The sequence below is a fragment of the Pseudopipra pipra genome, chromosome 4 (genome assembly GCF_036250125.1).
Source record: "Pseudopipra pipra isolate bDixPip1 chromosome 4, bDixPip1.hap1, whole genome shotgun sequence".
In the NCBI taxonomy this organism is placed as follows: domain Eukaryota; kingdom Metazoa; phylum Chordata; class Aves; order Passeriformes; family Pipridae; genus Pseudopipra; species Pseudopipra pipra.
Window position 1 is genome coordinate 48,924,738 of NC_087552.1, and position 21,868 is coordinate 48,946,605.

The 21,868-nt window shown below is 36.7% G+C and overlaps 1 protein-coding gene and 1 long non-coding RNA gene across 3 annotated transcripts in view; both read left to right on the top strand.

The window, feature by feature from the left end:
- USP46 (ubiquitin specific peptidase 46) overlaps positions 1-7,220 on the top strand; it is a 36,163-nt gene extending 28,943 nt beyond the window's left edge. For both annotated transcript variants that reach the window (XM_064652868.1, XM_064652869.1), the window contains one exon: positions 753-7,220. In XM_064652868.1, the coding sequence (XP_064508938.1) occupies positions 753-854 (102 nt within the window). In that variant the 3' untranslated portion in view covers positions 855-7,220. The remainder of the gene's footprint in view (positions 1-752) is intronic.
- A 1,741-nt stretch (positions 7,221-8,961) lies between these two features.
- Positions 8,962-20,244, top strand: LOC135413313 (uncharacterized). Its single transcript, XR_010430169.1, has 4 exons — positions 8,962-9,558; positions 12,006-18,535; positions 19,175-19,366; positions 19,729-20,244. It is a non-coding gene; the product is annotated as an uncharacterized LOC135413313 (long non-coding RNA).
- Positions 20,245-21,868: the final 1,624 nt, after the last annotated feature.

The following is a 21,868-nucleotide window of genomic DNA, read 5'->3' on the forward strand; positions in this document are numbered from 1 at the left end:
GAGGGGGTCATTTTATTTCAGAGCAACATCAAATGCTTCTAATATCAGACTTCAAGGGTTTAATTTGGAATGTTTTCTACATCTAATAAAATCAATTTTATTCATTAAAAAAACCTATCACTTAGCAAAACTGGACTAAGTAAAGCTAGCATTGCTGTAGAATTTTAAATTTTGAACAATTGGGAGTTTATAAGAAAGTCTGAGCTCTGTAGTTGATCTAGGGTTGCCTGAATGTAAATTAGAACAGTATCTGTCCCACAGCTTTATAGATTTAGTCTAAGCATTCTGCATTTCAGTCTTCTTCAAACCCTTCATGTCATTGTGGCACCTTGGCAAAACCAGGGTCTTTAGTCTGATTTCCCAGAAGGTAAGGAAAGTAAGCACTGGGATATTGAATGGGGTATATCTTGAGGAGGTTTTCTTTGTGTTTCAGAAAGATAGGATCACATGGTCACATTTACGTGTTTTAACAGTGTTCGCTATGGCATTCCAAGGAGTCTCTCTGCTATTGGAAAAAGCCTAATTCAGTTAGGTGCAGTGAGACAAACAAGCCCATGGACTTCCATGAGTGATATCAGCAGGGCTCAGATTCTGAGCATTAACCTTTCACTACTTAAGTTGCAAACAGAATTTGCTGATTGCTACCCCAAAACAAGTAACTGAATTTGTGTTTTCTGTTCATACAGTCATTTTATCTGTGTTTGGTATTTCTTTTATCTAACAGCATATAAAAAAAGTTATTTATTTTGCAGAAAATAGATGCTCAAGCTATTGAAGAATTCTATGGTCTGACATCTGATATATCAAAGAATTCGGAGTCTGGCTATATTTTATTCTATCAGTCAAGAGAGTGACTTGGCAAACTGTGATAATTGCGCACAATGATGCTGCACACAAAAGAAGATGATGGCTCCCCTGAACTGACTTTTACACAGACCACATCTGGAATGGTTGAACAATGATACACTCTGTCTCCTACTAAATGGTCTATGTGATATTGACTATAACTGTCCATTTTTGACATGCAGAACTTTGTTTAAAGGGGGGGGCTGTTTGTAGTTTTTAAGTCTGATTGAAGAGCTAATTGCAGTCAGATTTTAGTGGAATTTATATGGACTAACATTTACACATAATAAGATTTGGATGTCAACTGTTAAACCCAATCCAGCCAGAGTAGTATTTTATATGGAAGTGTTCATTACATTTAGAGCAAAATTATTTAAAACTTTCTAAATGGTTTTGGGGTGTGTTGATTTACAAAACATTCCTTGAAATACTTCCTGACATATACTTATCCATTTTAAGTGTAAGGAAAAATATCTATTTCACGATGATTGGAGTTGTACATCCAAGGGGATTTTTTTACATGTTACTCTGCTGCAGAAAAGCTATTCTTCCAAAATCATTTAAACTTTGGGTTGTTTAAACTTTCAGTGTGTAACCTCAGGCCTAAAATTCACATAGAGGGATTTAAATTACACTGGAACTAAGTAATTCTCTATGTTCAGTCACTTTGTTTATTGTGAGATAGTACAGATGAGGTGACATTCAGAACTTACAGAGTATTAGAATAAAGGGAGTGAGATGACATACATGATACAGAGATAAATTACATTTATAGATATTGAGCTTACCTTTTTTGTTAAAATTATACCATAGATTGTTTACTTAATTGAGTTTGCAAAGATTGCAACACTGCTCATGCTGTAAAATATCCATCAGGATTGAAATCACACAGTCCATTTAAATAAGCACTTGTTTGTACATAAGACACAGCTTTATCCTGCAATTTTCTGAACATCTGTAGGTCCCATTTTCATATCTCAAGACAGAGTCCATTTCTTAGAAACATAATACATAACAACTGCTAGTTTACATACTATCATGTATATATCATCTCTAACATTTTGGTCATGTTTGACAACATTTTATCACCACAGAAACAGATAGGGCTCTGGCATGTTGATTTCAAAAACATCAGAAGGCTTAGTACAAAAGGCTTGGTTTGTGATTTTACTGGGTGAATTTGGCTGGCACTAGTCATGCACTGGCTAATAAAATTTTGGAACTAGTATACTGGAATTTGGCAAAGAATGAATGTAGAAGAAAGTATCAGTAGGGTATGAGAAGGGATCAATAATGGCTTTAGTCAGTGGTAACACTGGGTAACTACCTTGCTCACTCTGGCACTTTCATTCCATTATACAATTCTTGAACTTCAGTAGCCAAAGTCCTATTCCAATGATGTCAACAGCAAAAACACTCTTCTCGTCTTCATGGGGAATGACAGTTGGTTCTAATATTTATAGGAGAATATTCTCATCTCACAAAACTTATTTCTACCTGTTATATTTCATTCAGTCATTATGTATTTATTAGACAATTTTGCTTTTGGTCCTTTTCTTTAAGAAGCCTGCCTGCCACTTTATGGCTGACACTCCATTTCAAGAAATGGCTTTTGAAGTGCAGCTACATCTCATATTTTAGTGTTCTGCAGGAAAGAGAATAACTTTTTTCGTTGTACTCTACTGTAAATGTGAAATATCTTTTGTTAAATAATGGTGAAAATGAAGTAATAGTTTCTACAGTAACATCATTGGAAGTTCAGTTGGATTTACCAATGGACATTTTGTAAACTAAGGCAATGTAGCACTTTACACAGTGAGAAACAGAAGTGGACTTTTCAGCTAACAGTATTTGTGATTTATCATGTTTTTATATTGATGTAAGAAAACAGACATAGAACGTAACCTTGGAGTACTTTGGTGAATAATAGTAGTGGTCTACAGAGATCACTCACATGAATGAAGGCTTGCATGGAGGCTCAAGACAAGCATAGTTGGGATGCAGCTCTTGTTCTTTTATTGATGTTAGAATGAAATGTTCTGCCTCTAACACAGAAGACAGACCTCTTACAGGAGACTTCAACTGAGGCCCAGGAGCTTTTCCACTGAAAAGCTAAACCTGCAAGTCCCTCTTTCATGGATTTATTTATAAGCATTTAGAATTTCCATATAAAAATATAATTATCACTTGCCTTTTAAAATGGGTAAGGTTTCCTCACTGTAAATGAAGTCACTTTCTAGATCAGCACTAACCAGTGCTGGTCCAAAGATCTGTACTTCGCAGTTTACTGCTGAACTTTCTTAAGGCATTCTTTAGTTTTAAAACAAGCAACAAAACAGATATTCTTAGGGTATCATTTGAATCTTCAGGGCTCATGTTTATATGAAAAGTAATTTTTCTTAAAAATAATTTTTAAAGCGGTTCAATTTTAGGAAACATTTTCCGTATTTCAATTGACTTAAGTAAAAATTGATTTTTTAAATGTTAATAGTATGAATTAATATGTAAACGCTAAAGTACAGAATAATAATCTTTGAGTTTCTTCAGCTGAAAGACAGCTTTAGACTGTAAAACATACAGATCATTGCAGTACATTATTGAGAGTAAAATTACTAGAATAAGCATTTTAAATTCCTGCTAGCTCTTGAGAAGATCGCAGCAATGCTATCACATCAGTCTGACATTAGCTCTGAAAAATTATGGAATACATGCTTTATGCTAACACTGACTAAACAAAGGAGCATTTTATTTGGATTTTTAAAAAATTGCAGTCACAATTCTCTAAATTGGTTCCAATCTACAGTGTGCTGAATGTTTTGACTTCAGTCCAGCAAAAGCTGTCCATCACAGCTGTATGAATAGTGCCAGTCTAGGCAGAGGAACACTTCTCTGTCAAATTAAGTACATTCACACAAGTTCTGCAGGATTGGGATCCCCACAGGAATAATCATATGATTTAAAGTACTTTAGTTGATTAAATAAATTATAATCCTTTTTCTCTTGTGATTATGCATAGATTTCCAGTCTCCTATGAAGGAATGGAAAAATACCTAAGACAATAAAAGCATTTCAGCTAGCAGCTAGCAGCCAGGAAACAAAATGCTAGCACAGATGTCTAATAGTATTCTGTGCTTCCCTAAAATTACTATATTTTATGGTGTCAGATTGTAGGTATTTTAGGCCTAACAAAAATTGAAGTTTTCCACTTGTTTCACATGCTGTTGCTAAGATGCGTTGTCCATTTATAAATCTTATTAGTATGTTCTTACTTGGAAAAAAGAACATTTTTGTCTTGTGCAGTTTTTCCACTGAACCCAGTGAACCACTGCGGTGCTGATCAGTTATCTTAGAGGATGAGCTCAGAACTCAACTTTTATGTTTCCCAGAACAGGCTGCCAGGATTTTATGTAATTTCTGCTTTGGGGACATAGCAGAAGGAGGCAGAAGAAGGGAGTGATGGAAAAGATATACCAATGAAACAGAACACCTTTTTGAAATTAAGTCCCAAAATTACTCCTCTTAATTTATTTTAATAGTTTACTTATCTCAGAGTACTAGATTATGTATTGAAAGTCTTGTCCCTCTAGCAGTTGGAGAAGAGAAAATAAAGCAGTAGGAGTTTCCTTCATATCAGATTTAATAAAGCTATTAAAGACCTAACAAAATGAAACTGAAATTCACATAGCGTGATGGGTCCTAAACTGCTACCACAAGTTGTCTTTTATCTTCAGACATTACATTTCATTCACTCATCTATTACAGCATCATGTACTTGGCATCTGAGCTGACGACTTGCAGCTGACAGGTTTGAAAAGTTTGATGCCTCTCAGCAGCAGATCCCATCTTGTTTTGTCTCTTTTTTGCTGCATGTGGCTGACAGGTCTTAGCAGTATCTTACAGCTGGATGAATATTAGAAATTTTAACAAGTTTTGGCTGTGTACCTATTCTTTGCTAGTACCTTTTACCAGTGTTTGTTTTAATTTATTTTTCTTTTTTTTGGTCTGTTATTGTATTTGTATAATAACTTCTGTGGTTAATATTATCTGTTTTGTTTAAATTTTTATGTACTTTAGTTTTTTAAAATGTAATCAACCCAAGCACTTTAAGCAACAATGTCAATCTTGTGAAATTCCAATCAGCTTAATATTTTGCCTTTGTCTTATTGTTTTTGCAGCTGTTTGTTTGTGATCCAATGTCTCTAGCTACAACCCAATTTCCATTTTTAGGCTTGTAGTGTGAGTTGCATTGTAAATTTGAGAAGCCTAAGTATTTTCATACATATTTATTCATACTTAACAAGGACACAGTATTTACTATGTGTGTGCTACACGGAGCAGTATGTACCTGATGAGTTGCACTCACAGTGCACTTTTTACAGCCTTTTTTGCATTCTGCCTGCTAACCCATCTGATAATGACTGTAGTACTTTAATCTGTGATGCAGTTATCAATGACTAGAATTTAGAAAAGCTCAAATTCTCACAGGAGAATTGTCATTTACCAAACACAGAGTTAGCTGTCGGTCCGCTGATGATACAGGTATTGCTCTCTTTGCCATTTTGTCAGTGGTCTGTACAATCTCAAGTAGGAATAATCTTAAAGGCCACATTTATTCCTGGCCCTTGTGTGAGTTCTGACAAGGAGAGCAATCTTTCTGCGTCTTTCTTCTCTCCACTTGGGCCCATATAAAGCAAAGAGATAAGGAAGTAAGACAAGTGCTCATTATGGTAAAATAATGTTTTTTAGAGGAAAACTTCTGTAGTGTCCATATGAGAAGGTCACTGATTTTCTGTGTTGTTAATACAAGGGTAATTCTTAGTGCTTTAGGAGTTGTATTCTCTTTGTTCAATGAAAAGACCAGGGCTTTTTGCTGTTGCATCAGTTCTGATACTGAGGTGTTTCTTCTCAATTTACAATGGCACTTACTATGTAAATAGCCTTTGGCAAGCCTCAACAGACACCCTTTTAATTTCTTTTCAGTTAACACGCATTACTTCAAAGAGATTGCTTGAACCTTTCTATAAGATTTGTTTCAATAACACACTCCTTTTGCATACTGAGTCAAATAACACCTATCAGCCAGTATGTGCCCACCTGGCGGGACCATCTGGGCTAAACCCACACCATTTTACATACTAATGATTCTTTACTCCCCCTTGGAGGTTTGCTTGCTGGCTTTGCCTGAATGATTTAATATGAAACTGCAAATAACTCCCTTTATTCATGATCTCAGAGTTGCTATAGTTCTTCAGTAAATTCTGCTTCATTTGATTATCAAGACTGGGACTACTGTACAATGTAAAATAAATTAACTTGCGTGTGCCATTCACAGCAGTCAATTTAACAGCCTAATGCTTCTGATGAAGGCTGTTGCAGATTGCAACTTTACTGTATGTATGAATATGAAAGAGTAAGTGACTTTTCTGTCATAGCACAGTAGGTCTGTAGGAGAAGCTAGACTAGCATGCAGCTTCCTAATTCTCAGCTTGTAGTCAGCTGAAGTTGGTGCTCTATTCTCTAGATAATCCTAACCCTTGTCCAAGGGGTTTGAAGGCGGCAGGAGCAAAACCATTGTGAAGACACCTTGCAGTTCACCAAATCATCTTGCCTGCTGCAGTGGATAATTAATGAATATTTGCAACCCTGCTGTTCCCACTCCCCAAAACCTCTTTAACAGATATACATTCCTTAAAGAGTCTGAGCTTAAACATCAGCTTTGTATTTGCAATCATGTTCATGTTTGCAAATGTCCCAAGACAGATTGTGTTTATGTACTTAATTGTTTCCTAGTCCTCTCTCAGTTATCATTCTAACAGCAAGAGCAATATCAGGGTAGCCATATTACAGGTTCCAGTGAATTTCCTGGACACAATTTTCTAGCTTCAGTGGCTTTTGTTAAAGAAGACTTAACACTAGCTCCATAACTTATCATGATGCTTTAGGAGTAAAGTCACCACATACTATATGAAGAGGAAGAAATATGGAAAGGGCTGTTTTGTCAGAGGCTTTGAATGTGTGTATCTGTTCGTAAATGTATAGTCCCTCTCTGTCTTGTCAAAATGATGCAGTCATAATAAAACTACTTAAATATTTTGTGCTAGTTTTTTAAATGAAATAAGATAGAAAAATTACTAGGCATACAATTGGGGACATATAAAAATACTGAATTTCTAGTAAAGCATACAATACACAGTGTATGTGTACAGTTGAATATCTGCTCTTTTTAATCATGATGTACATGTAATTAAACCCTGCGCTACCTGCAGAACTGTGAGAAAAAACTCATGTTGGTTATTAAGGTTGTAACATAAGAAAACAGTATTTTCTCCTGTTAATATGTTTATATTTTACAAAAAATAAAACTCCCTAGCTGATCTTGCTTCCATTCAACTTGCTTTGACTTCAGCTGGAGCCAGACTAAGGCTGAGCATTGATGTTGGTTGTTATAGAACATGCTTCTGAATGTCAGGTACCTGTATTCTTACAGATGACAAGACTACTGATGCTTGCTTTTCATTTCATTTAATGGAGTCACTGCATTTTAAGTGACTTCAGAGAATGTTTCACCACCTGGGCTGACTGCTTCTGAAGTGTCTTAAGAGAACAAATTTTGCATGCACATGGTGAGTTGTCTTGGTGGAATATACATACAATTGTATGACTGAGCTATACCTAGTTAAAGCACACCACTGACCTCTTCAATGTTTTTGAGAACAGCTAAAACTGAACAGAAGAAAAATCAGTCAGAATTGAACTACCTTTTGCATCAGAAAACAATGAACTCTTTAGCCTGGGATTTTACATATGACTACTGGAGTGGGAAAGGATTTTGCTAGTGAGATCTAAAATTCTGTCAGAGAATTGAATGGGTCCCATTGTCTGCTGATTTTCCTGAAGTTATTCATTAGCAAACACAATTTGCATTCTCAAAAGTGAGAATGGATGTTCTTGCTCCTGTCTAAATGGATTTTTGTTATTCCTTCAGAATCATTCAGGGAACCAAAATCCAACGTGGCTGTCAAACTGCATTTTTGTAGCTAACATAATGTAAGATTTATGGCACATCAGACTATCAAAGGACTAGCTCGAAAAACACTTCACATGTTATAGTCTGTATTTCCTCTCAAAAACATTCAAAGCATCTTCAAATCTATTCCTGGGTTATTAGAACATTAGATTTTAACTGCAGGATGGAGACAGAAATTTAAAACATGGAGATGACTGAAATAAATAAACCACAAAACTGTTCTTTTAAAACATTTTAAAGAAATAGAATTTATAGTGTACATATAAAGAAACTAAGAAAAGGTTTCCAAGATCAGGGTTCACAGTCACTATACATGGGCTCCACTAGAATTTTTCTCACTTCAGAAATGCATTTTCCGAGAAGCTGTATGATGTTTACCTATGTGTCTGTTCTTTAATCTTTTTTATGAGTTCGATTAGTCATTTTACATTTACAGGTTATGTTCTGTGTGCCAGATAAACAGAGAAATGCTAAAAATATAATTTAATCTCAATTGAAAATTCAGATATGAGAGGAGAAAATTGTAAAATTCCGCATTTAAATACACTCATCAGACTTCAAACAACATTTATTAGACATGATTAAACATGTGACATGGAAGACCATGTATCTGGAGATGTTAATTTCCTTGAATATTTGTGTGTAAGGTAAAAATCAAGTAAAAATTTTGAAAGAGGGAAAATAAGAAAACCATTTTCAATACATATATATATATGGCAACAACATTTTAATTATCTGTTCTGATAAAATGTTCCTATTATTGATTTTTTAACAAACAGTAGAAGATTACTCCATCACCTTAAGTTCACTCACCCTCACTGCATGACGCATTTGGTTGCTTCACTGTGACATAAGAGCTTCAAGCATTCCTCAGTCTAATGAGATTGTAGCTCTGTGTCCTTGTTCTCTCTGGGAGATGCTTGTGGCACAGTCTGTGGGACCAGCAGCCCTCTGAAGATCTGGATCTTCCTGGATCCTATCTCTGAGTGCATACCAGGCCAGTGAGAGCTCTCTTCACTTCTCACCATAGCAGCTTCAATATGTATTTTCCCCAAGCTCATCTTTCCAAGAACACATGGTGTATGAGTTTTGTATCATTTCCAGTACAGAATAACTTTGCCATACATAGGAAGATACATTAGCAGATTTAGGAAAAAAAGATAAACAATCATATGTAGTCTGCTTCATTTTTTTCATGTGGTAAACGTAGGAAGATTCCTTTAAGTAATTAATCCAATAACTAAAAACTCTTCCCTTTTTCTCCCCTATGGCTGCCTTCCCCATATTCTTACATGGTTGGGTGGGAGGCACTCTCAATCCTCTATGTCACAGCAGGTGTCTATTACTGAGTTAAGATTAGAGTTTGGGTGTGATGGATGGGCTTGCAAGGGAAGGAGCCCACTGGTGGCATTCACCACTGCGAAGACTGGTCATTATCAAAGTGAACAATATCAATTCAGTTAAACCAGTCACAAATGTTTCATCTGAACTGCAGTTCATGTTACTTAAATGCTAACAGTGCATTTAATCTTACTATGAATAGAGAAACAGCAGAGGAGACAACAACATGAAGTTTGCAGTTTGTCCCAGGATGCATGGAGAGACCTATCAGGATCAAGCAGAATTCAAGAAATAGAGACTGATTGACACTTTTTGCCAAATCACTGCAAGAGTAAAATAAAGAGGTCAGTGCTGAATGGAATTTGGAATAAGACAGAGTGAAATATCCTTTCGATTTCATTTGACACACATATGAGAAAAAATATTCTAGTCATGTTCCAAAACAGCAAAGATACAGAAGATACAGATATCACCCAATGTTGCAAACTAGACATCACAAATGCTTAGGGAGCAAATTTTACCATCAGTCATTTCAGTGTAGCTGTAAAGAAGCTCCAGGCAGGTTTTCAGCTTTACAGTGGGATTAGTAATAACAGAATCTGGAACAAAGGTTCTTACAGCACCCTCATAAAAATTCTGGTGTGCAGAGATGTAAGACACGGTTATGTGTGAGCCCTGGAGAAGAACAACAAGTATGATTATCTGTGCTCTTTGAAAACAAGGTTCGGAAACACAAAATATTAAATTTTATTTAGTAATTAATCATATAATTCTCACTGTCATTTATGAAGCATTTTTCATCCTCAAGGTAGTTTACTAGATAATGTAATGCCTTTCCAACTCTTAATTTGGTGAAAATGGTAGAAATTGGGTAATGTGTACCAAAATCCCTGAGTATTATAGCTGACTTCAACTTGAGCTGAATCTGGCCTCCCCTCAGCTAGTTGAACTGGTAGGGACATTTTCACCAACTCCTCAGCAGCTACCTTGATGACCTATTCACTCTTGGATGCAGTTCAAAGTGCAGATCTTGTCGCACATTGTTCCAGTGCAACCCAATCCCTTGTTGTTTCTGAAACAGCGCATCTTGCCTGGAATGCACTGGGGCAGCTGAGGTTACTGAGGTTACTCCATTTCCAAGAAATGGATTAGTTTTTTTTTGCACCCTAGTAAAAATTAAAAAATATTAGGTAAATATTATATAGGTAAATATTAGGTAAAGCAAGGATGATGTAATTTATATGGTTTATTTCTCTTTCTTGATTCTGGATATTTCCATTTACGTTTTCCGATGAATGAAAGTATTTTGAGGTGAGGTCACTGACTGTTTTAATTCTGCAAGATGAGTAGTTCAGACAGTGTTGGCTAAGACATCATCATGGCATTCTGTTGCCCCTCAGAATATGGCCTTGAGGACAACAAAAAACCCAAATTCTTCCCCCTAACCTTTACAACTACAACATTTTTAAATGCTCAAGCTCAGGTTGCTAATTCTACTGTTGATATTTATGGGGATATTTCTGGGCATAGCACATTACTATCCGGTCATGTGGTTTCAACCAACATTGAACTAACTAAACTTTTGCATTAACATGCTTCGGAGTAGTATTCAATATGTATATTAAATTGTATTTTTGCCATGGCTTGGAGAAGATGGTACATGAAATCTAAAAGCTTTACTTTATGGCAATGTTACGCATCCCTACTCATTTATTGTTCCCAAATATAGTTACAGAGGATGAGGAAAGACAATCAGTTTATTATAAAATAAATGGTACTGCAGAGCACAGACTGTGAATAGCCAGTGTTTGGTGTGGTAACAGCAGTGAATAAAGGCTCACTGTTTAGTAGGTCTGTTTAGTTGTCATGACACTTGTAAAAAAAATGTACCTGGAGAATTTAATGAGTTTCCTTAATATAGTGAATCTCTTGCTCTCACTCTTGTGCAGTAAATCCCCAGATCACCTCCAGATACTGAACTGAAAACAAACCACTTCATTCATCATGCTCTATATACAACTGAACTTTATTTATACAAAGGTATTTTACTCAAAGTCACCGTAATATGAAAATGAGTTGTATCTCCTGGGCAAAATATTTTTTATCTGGAAACTGTGTTAAAGCTGAATTCATGATACCATTTCTTAATGAAGAAAACCCCAATATGTAGGTCCTCCTCCAGTGGCATTTTGTCCCCTGGCATTTTGTGGGTTTGTTTTGTTTTGTTTTTCCGATAAGCCATTATGTATGGACTTTTTTATTCTTCATATTACTCCTGTGATTTTGGACAGTATCATCTACCATTCTATCTCTCACTGAACGGAAGAGTATTTAGCCTCTCTCTCTCTGGGATTGCAATATCAGTCCACCAGCTTCAGTGAATTTTACAACAATTTCGTATCCAGTACTATAAGGCACATTAACAGGACTCATCCTTTGGGAGAGGATGTTCAGGAAAGCAGTAAGGGCTATAGATTGAACAGGAAAGTCTGTGCTTTCCATTCTCATCCATTGTTGTTTTACATGGGGCAAATAATGTAACCTCTCTCTTCCTCTATTTCCCAACTAGAAAATGAGTATGTCAATATTTATGTGTCTCAGAGAACTATGGAGCTTAGGTTAGTGAAGTAGAGTCTGCAACCTAAATTACTCTTACATGCACAAGAATTAGGCTGTCACACTATATTTTTTTTTCACTATATTTTCAGGCAGTCATCTGTTAATAACTGCAGCACTCCCTTCGAGGGGGAAGATTTGCAGACAGTAAGACTAGCTGACTGTTATTTCACAGGAAAAAATCTCTGCAAAGACATCAAACAACTGTTCAGAGGTGGTAGGAATTAATTCAGTGATACAAATATGCTCTGAGTTTGTCCTGAAAGGTCAGTATTACTGAATTTTATTTCCAAGTAACGTATCCCATTATAACCCCAATCAAAGTCAGTGGGCAAAGATCAGGTCCAGAGTGATCTAACAAGGGACCTGCTGCATGTTTCTTTCAGCTAACTGTCTCTCACCATGACTATATCTAGAGATTTCAAAGGAAAAGGGGAAAACTCTATTGCAGACAGTTTATGAAACAAATGACCCATTAAAGAAGATCATTTCCTTACAAAGAAAGGAAAGTTGCCAAGGGAAAGAAACTTTCTCTGCAAGTTTACTCAGATTATTTTTGCTGGTTTTTACAGATATTATTACTATATTATTATATTATATTATTTTATTATTATTATTACTTATTATTACTTATCTTTGGCCCTTGGAGGGATTTTACAATCACTATGAGATCATAAAAAAACCTGACCTAACAATAATAATACCAAAAAAACCAGCCACCCAAAAAAACCCAAACAAACAAAACCAAACAAAGAAAGAGCCCCTCAATGCTTTTATAAATTTAAATAGCAAAAAGACAAACATTTTAATGGAAACATTTTTTTCCAGAACTCTGTCCTTAAATTATTTTAGTCTTGGGTTTTGTACTCTTCATTTTAATCTTGTTTTTCATTTCTGCAAAGCAGAGAAGCCAGCTAAATCATGGCAATGTTCTGGAAAGGAAATGGTTAATATCCATGAAGAGGAATAAGAAATGCTATGTTCTTTTTATAAAGGGCAATTTCTCACCCACATGGGTATTTGGAGCTCACATGGATCAGGTTTCCAAATAACCCACATTTTGAGTCTGGAACAAACCATATGCAATATGCAGAAGTGAACCATCCTCAGCAGACTGGTTGTTTAAAGAGCTGCTGCTCATTTCCACTGTCCATTTTTATCCATCCCTTTTAAGTGGTCGCCAAACAAAGAAAAGAGTTATTCTCTTCCGAAAGCTGGTAAGATCTTAGGTAGAAGAAAATTTGCATTTAGCTGAATGTTAATTTTACAATGCTGTCCAGCTATAGCAGAGTAGTTTGCTTTTGCTTCCTCCCCACAACCAGCACACACATAGTCAGGAAAGGACTACTGAACCTTCTCAACTTCTTTGAGCAAACTAAGCAAAACTGTGTCTCTAGGTGGGTTTTCTGCTTAAAGGAGAGAGACTTCACAGAACAAATAAGAGTAGTCAAGGACATTACACCAGAAGGGCGCTGCCCTTTGGGTTTGGCCATATCAGCTACAAGAAATGAAAATGTTTTGTGCTTCTTAGAGCTTTCCTTTGTGGACATTTATCAAGTTTTGCCTTTACTCTTTCCCTTCACAGCTTTCCAATAATCATCTCAGCATTCTCAGACTTTGGGAAAGGTCAAATCCAGACCTAAAAACCAATTGGTCAAAACCAATTCCAAGTTTTATGAGTTTGATGTAAAAGCATAAGTAATATTTGTTTTTGGAAGCAGCACATGGGATCCAAGTAACCCCATATTAGGACTGCTATGGGTTTACAAGTCATGGGGTCCTAATTCATTTACAAGTGGTGAAGGCTGGATAGCTTGTGCCCAGTCTCCTGCTGGGTGATACAGCAGATTAGATAACTAATGCAAGTGTGTAACACAGGAACTTGTAAGTGGCAAGGATTTTTTCTAAACAGTTAAAACATCCCCTTTTACTTGCTTCTCAGTTAATACACAATTTCACACACAAAGAACATTGTGCTCTCAGATTGGAAAACCATCTGAGAGAGTGATGGGAGAAGTGGTGGATGACTGCCTCAGGCATGAGCCTCAGGGCATGGGCATCCTTATGCTCCATGGTGTCCTGCAATGCTAATGAGAGCACCAAATGCCATCCTATTGCTACTTTTAAAAAAATATTATTCTTAATACCGTGTGTGCCCAATTGTTTGGGCACTTCTCCTGTTGCTATTTCCTCTGAAGTGTAACACAGATGTTGATTCACATACAGAAGATGCAGTAGGGGAAAACTGTGATCTTATTTCTCTAATATAGTGCATTTCCTTAGCAGCAGATGCCTTTTTACACTGATCTCATTCACACTGGAACTGTGTTTCCTCCTTCTGTAAAAAACTACTGCTTTTCTTTCTCCCAAATCCTACCTGCCATCCTTCCATTATAGGAATTTAATAAACAGGCAGAAAAAAAAAGCCATTTTTTGTGCCTCAAAAAATTCAAACTGCCAGTGGGTGAAACAGACTAAAGGCATTGATTAACATGGTCTGGCAAAAGATGAGCTCAAAGCAGAGCACCTTATTCAAGAAACCCTCAACTGGCATGAATTGTCATCATCTACATTCATGCAATATTTGATACCCATGAACAGATGGGAAAGAAATCCTGCCTTTCGCATGCTACAATTCAATGTGATTTGGGGCATTCACTGAAGTGAATGTGAGCAGTTTTTATCATGTTGTGTTGGAAAACTGGCTAGTGTAGCCAGTAACCTGTTAATTGAAAGTACACATATAATGCTTGTAACTAGGTCCATGCTACTGCACTTCAAAATGTAGTGTAGGGATGTTGGACCTTGGCAGGCCCAGGATGAATTTCCTGATGTTATAAGCTCTCTGACAATTTTGCCTGTGCTTTCCAGGACAATTTCCAAACAACCTGAGTCTGAAAAAGTGAAAAATAGTCAGGTTTCTAGACAAAATATCAACTCCAGGAGAGTGGCTCATTATGAAATAGCAGGGTTTGAAGGTCAGGGGTTTTCTTCTCCTTCCTTTTAGTACCTGGCTGTAATCTATAGACTTGCATAAGACCAACTTTTAAACAAAGAGTTTGAATAAAAACTGCTTTCAAGCTGTTTGACGGAGGGCTCTCTTTAGTGTTGGGAGCAAAAAGGATTTAGAACAGGCACTTACTAAACCTTAAAAAATATTCAAAAATATTCTCATACTACCTTTCTTTTGATAAAAGAGTCCCACCTCAATAATTCTTTGCTACCTGAGTCTCTCATCAGTATGTATTTTGTCTCTGTAGAAGTAAATTTCCAGTTTCCAGTATCACAGCAAACAGAAGTTAAATCGAAAACTGTATCTATACTTTAATTATTTTATGATTCTTTTCACATAAACCATTTGCATTTATACTACCTAAAATCTCTTCTACAAAGATCCTTTGTATGATTCGCTATTGCAACACATTAAGAAGCAAAACTTTTTTGTTTACTGTGTACATAAGATATAAACCCACATATTTCATAATATGATGTAATATATATAGTAATTATGTCTTAATTAACTTTTTTTTTTAAGTGCTGCTATGCCTTTTGGAACAGGAGAAGGATCAAGTCTGTAAACGGTAGAAAGCCTATGGTCTTCAAAAGTAGTTTGAGGAAACTTGAGTCTTTCATCCTCTCCTTAGCACCCGTGAGGTCACCTCTGGAAACCCATGAGCATTCTCTTTTGCAAGAAACCAAAAGCCTTTACAGGTGTTCATCCAGGTGAAGTCCTTGACTGGAGTAACACAGCACTCCAGTGACACGTGGGCAATAAAATCCAGAGCTCCCAGTTGTTGTGTCTCCCTAGGCTTCGTAGGGCTCCCCTCACTCCCATCTGCACCCCAGATCATTTGTCCTTCTTCCCCTGCCCACTGCCCCTACAACACTGAGATATTTACCCAGGTTGATTGTTTCACCGGTGAACTATCTGCTCTTATCATAATAAAGAGCAGTAAGTCACCTGGTCCTGAGGAAGGCTGGGGCTCCACTAGTTGACATCACTTACAGCACCAAAGTGACTCCCATTAAGCACAGCAGTGGAAAGACAGATGTTATGGTAATAAGTGTAAATTATTTTACAAGCAAAAATGAGAATATCTTTATTCTAATTCTTTAACTTTAGGCTGGGTTTTGTATTAACTTAGATTAATGCAACATGCTTCAACTATTTTGTGGGTATTCAAAATATTCTGTTCCATTTCTTGGCTTGAAAACAGGCAAAGAATATGTAATTTCCAGCTATATGACTTGTTTCTGCTTCTTCTGAAATCCACAGGGAAATCTTACCTTTGAATTCAATTTAAAGCTGCAGTAATAAAGCTGGGATGGAGACCTGGTCAGTGCTGGAGATGGGAAAATGATATAGATGCTCATTTTGTCTTATGCATCTTGCGTGGTATGGCCACTCCTGACTTCAGTTTATTTCAGTGGAAATAACACTAAATTTAAGGTTGTAGCCAAAAGTTGCTTTATGCAATGTTTCAATATAGCTAATATATCTAAGTGTGAGAATGTTCAGATTGGTTAAAAAGCATTTATTGTTAAAAAAATCAGAATATTCAGATTCTATATTTCTTTTATAACCATAGATCCCATGAGAATTTTAACAGCAGTTCAAAGTTAATAGTATTTCTTGCTCTTCATGGTCTCCTCCATAACTTCAAATTGAGTCTATGATTATTGCTGATCTTTATGAACTAAATTGCTCATAATTCCTTATTCATTCAAGTTCGAACTTCATAATCTAATGAAAGCCACTAAATTAGAGAGCCCAGTCCCATTGTATCTTAGCTGACAGACTCATAGAGGAAATAAATCAGCTAATGAGATGAAATAATCAGATAGCTAAAAGACTGTACACAGATTGCACTGTTGGAAGTCTATTTTAAAAGATAAGCTAATTTATACCCCTTATATTCCACTATAACCCCCTAAATTCAGAAGTGTCTGACACAGAGTACACTCACAAATTCCTATTTGAAAATTGCTAAGGAAAGTTTCCATTGAGGCATTTCATCAGTGCTGTCTAGTTCTCAGAGTAAGGAAGAAGGCACTGGAAGACCTGAGATTTTTCCCCAGCACCGGCTTGTGTTGAGTCCAGCTTTTTTATCCTTGTCTCTTTTGCTCTGGCACTTCCCAACAGCTTGCTGTCTCTGGCATGCACCTCCAAGAGCAGAGTCATCTCTGACAAAAAGCCATGTAGGCATCTGAGGGCCAAGTTCTCTGCTGAAACAGGCTGTGTAGCTCTACTGAAAGCTGTGAAAATTTACTGATTCTCACCATATGGAAACCAACCTCCATCCTTAACTGTTGTTCGACCAAGTTTTTTCTCAACCAAGTGGTTCTGATTTCAGATGTGTAGCCTTGGGGGCATGGGGTAGCCGCTGCATGAAAACCTTTGTTACCCTTTGAATTTTTGATACATAATACCATGGAAAATTTATTTATCCTCTTCCTATATATTTTGCTATACAAATGGATTATATAATTATCAAGAAGAGAAAGATCCAAGTATCTAAATTACACGTTTGCAACCAAGACGAAAGCTGTAGCTCTGTGGTTTCCTCACAGGAACTCATAGAAAGTGAAATAACATTCCATCTTACCCCTGTCTTCATGATTAGATGATGAAAAGAGTATCTGTGCCATGTTCCTAGTGCAGATAGTTGTTTCTTCTATTTGTAACAGAACATGAGATTGACTTCCAAAATGCACTTAGGGTACAGTCACAGCTTCATTTCACTAAAGATGCTTGAAACTCCCACATCAGCAGGCTTTCTATATAGACACTTCTGATTCATATGGCAGTATAGTCGAGTTGTAGTTAGTGTATGCACTTATAAAGGGAAAACTATGACCACATCCATCTAGAAATAAGCCCTGACTTTTTTAACTATTACATTGAATCGTTAGGAGAGGCTTTGCTATCTTCCTTAGTCTTCATAAGCCAGGGGAAAAAACACAAAAATGGCTCATCACCCAGAAAAATTGTTTCATAAGGATCTGGCCTTCGGTTTGAAAAGTGTGGGCAGAACACTGACCAAGTGGAAGGGAAACAATTCCCCCTGTGGGAATCAGAGTGTGGGTGCCGTGCAGGGCACTTTTGTGACCCACACAGTGGCTGCCACATGCATCAGACCAAGTAACAATTCTTCCACCCTTGAAACTCAGGAAAATAATTTATATATAAAAAAAATCATACAGCTCCCTGCTCAAAGCAAATTCAATCATAAAGGACTTATGCAGTGCTTAGCAGTAAGAAAATCCAGGCTGCAAAAATATTAATTGCCTTTAAAATAAGATAAAGATGCAATACTGATAAAGCTAAAGATATCAGCTGTAATGTAATCACTGGACTTCTTGTTTATTTGACTGACTTGAACCATTTCATCTTGAAGTGTTTTTATACAATGCACATTGATCAATTTATTCTGGGTAAGACATCCACTGAAATGATGATGGAATTTATGTCAGTGTGAGAGTGACAGTAACATATTTCTATCAATAATAGTGAAGAATAATATTAAAGAACACTGCAGAACAAAGTGCTCCTTTCTTAAGCCATAAACCAAGACGTGGGCCTTGAGAAATAGTCTGATGTCATTTTAGGAGGCAAACATTCCACTAACGGTATCAGAGTCAAAAAGTGCATAAGGAAATACAGAGATGACAGTGTTTTTGAGATTAAGAAGGAATGTGTCTGTGGTAGGTTTTCTTTGTCTTTTCCTTTTGTCCTTCATTTTATTCAGAAACAGTTTTCTGTTATTCAAAATCAGGGTTGGGCTCCTGCTACAAAAACATTACTAATTTCTTTCAAATCTCAAACATCAAAAATATTTCTCTGATTTAGGATGCTTTATACTTGCCTGATCATCAGTGATACAAACTGCACTCCTGCTCATTTTCTGTCTCAGATGGCACAGGGTAAAAATAGACGTGGAGATGCCCTGTCCGGGCAACCCAGTATTGCTCCTGGCCATCAGCACCCTCCATGAGGGAGCCATGTAGTATCAGCTGAGGTTCCTGCTATAGAGAGACTTGTGGGAAACTGGATTATTTTTATTATTTATTTATTTATTTATTTTTTATTATTTTTTATTAACTGAATCATCTGCAAAGATTTGTGGACATTTATACATGCAGAGAGATGGGGCAGAAGTCAGGAACCACCTAACTACCAGTAAAATCTGTTCAACTTTGCATTCAAACCAGGCCTGACAGCAAGAAACACTTGTTCGGAAACACGTTAACACAGACTGCTATTATTAGTTATTGTTCTTACAGGATCAATCATGAATGCAGCAGTAGTAATGAATAACACTGCCTTTTTATGTGCCTCTGCAGAAGAGGTGAGTGAACAGTGTCAACGAGAACTACATGAAGCAGAAAAACTCATGGAGGAACAGGATGACTCACGGGCAGCATAGCTGGAAGCAAAAAGCTTGCAAGACACATGAAAAAAATGTCAATTGTGAAGAATGTCAACAAATTGCATCATACAGCATTTTGTGAACCAACACTTCACACGCATAAACGGTGAGTAGCTCATCTTCATAATAGTCTAGCAAACTTTTATCTTCCTTTGAAAGATAAAAACTTGAAACAAGTAAATGAATTGCCCAGTATGATAGGTCAGTGTTATAACCAGGAACAGAATGCAACAATTCCCACTTCAGTCTTTAAAACAAAACAGAGCATAGAATTGTTCGGGCTTTCCACCTTTGCCAAATTTGAGCAAAGCTCATTGGAGGACCATTCATGAGGACCATGCTACACCCAGTGGAATTTACTTCACCCTCAAACAAGTTTAACTGTGGATATCAGTATGTGTTGGTGTTTATAAAAAATTAAATTTTTTTTATTATTAATTTAATTTCTTTTTTCTGTTTTGTTTAAAGATCTCCACTGAAATCTACTCTGATGAAGTTTTTGGTCTGGTTTCCCCTCTTGCAAAAGGACCAGTTCTCTTCTGTACAGACACTTCGCAAATACAACTCTTTAGCTGTTTCTAGGAGATACTGCAGTATCTCTTAAAAACTGTTTTGTTTTATTAAGAACTCAAAGTGTCACATTTCCATACCACTGCAATTACCAGGTAACAGTGTTTTTACTTCCAAAATGCCATTTCCAAGTTTATCATCTCTCCGTGACTTGTAATTCTTCTGGATAAACATGTTTGAGATCTGTGATGGTCTCCCTGGTGATGGTTGCCATAGTGCTTCACAGGATTTTATTTCTGCTCATTCCTCAAAAGCAGGACTGTGGTTCTCTGTGGGAGGCCCAGAGTTGCACCAGTCTCAGATTTTATTGCCTTTACCATTCTGCCCCCACTAAGGAATAAACCACCCAGACATGCCACTGTCATCTTTACTGTATTCCATCAACTCTGCTTAAAATAAATGTTACAAATGATTCTCCTCCTTTTCTCAGCACATTATTACACCTTATTTCATTGATTTCTACTTAGTTTCTATCTTGAGCACAAATTATTCTTCATTAAAATTTCAGACTACATTTTCCAACATCATGCACAATACACCAATTTTTAAAATTTTCAGTTATGTTAAAATACAATTCAAAAGTCTTAAAAGTAGGAAATATTAACACTACTGTGATGCTAATGGCCTCAAATGCTATACTGTCCACAGGAGCAAATACACCTGGCTTGGACCAGTTCAATCTCACTCATTTTGATAAATATCTTCCCCAAACCCTTTTTCTTTTTTTTTTTTTTTTAACTAAGAGCTGTAAGAAAATTACCAAGTCTCATTTCAGGGAAATGACTGATACAACATCTATCTCAGAGGCTGTGTCAGTGGCAACTAGGTACCGAAACATCTTTGGGAAGCTGAGCCATGCTGATGTGTTTGAAGAGGTAGATCACTTCCACTACCTTTGCCTATGTTAAAAGGTACTTTCGGCAGTGCCTTGTCTAAACAAAGTCAAAACTGATGGATCATTTCATATAACAGATGCAGAATCTGGCTCGCTGTAGCTTCAAAGTCAGGTGTTCAAACTGATTTCTAAAGTACATATATGTAAAATGTCTATCACAATGAAGCCACTCCTCATGGTAGATAGAGCAACCCTTTAAAAAGAGTAAACACAGATATATACAAACGTTTTATATAACATGGTAGTTACAGTCTCTTGCAGAATTTGCATCTTCTGGGTGAGTGACTGAGGAGCAGAGAAGAATAAATGAACTCCCTTACAACCCAATTTAAGTTTTGAGATTTATTTGCTCAGAGGACAATTTGTCATAAAATATACAATAAAATTATATATAAACATACAATTATTTATTTATACAATAAAAGTATAAAATATACAATAAATACACAACAAAAGTGTAGGAGGTGATCGAAGGCTATCAAGGAGGAAAAAGCTCCCAGAGGAACATGGGCACAAGGCAGTAGCCTTCCAAATTGCCATACAGTTGTTCAGGTAGCTGGAATTATAACACCACAAAGCAACTATTTTGTGACCCTAGACCTGGTCCCAAGCAAAGTGGGTTACATGAGTAACAACACCTGCCCACATAGGATCTTGCATTATGGACCCATCCTCCTCTAGGGTCTGCAGTACGGTGTGGCAGGACAGAGATGAAGGAAAGGGCACAGTGACATCTGTGACATCTGCCAGAATTGCCTGGGAAATGGCTTTCTCCAGCCCATGAAAGCTTAAATTGGAGACATATTCCAATTCCTTGACAAATAGTTTTTGAAGCTTTTCTAGTTTGTAAGGCAGTCACAAAAACACAGAAGATGTTTCTGGGAAGACTAGTAACCAAGGTTACTGCTAGTGTCCATACTAACATGTACATTACTGCTCACCTCTCTGGGCTTGCTCAACCATAGCAGTGAACGAAGGGTCCAACCTTTGCCGATTTCCGTATCCTGGTGGTAGATGGGTCCGTCTACTTGAACAGAGATTGACTGCAATTTTGAATTTAGATCATCTTTATCCAGTCCAATACTTCTCCTTTCCGAACATTAATAACCTGCATGTGCTGAATAAAAAATGAGGTAAAAGTCA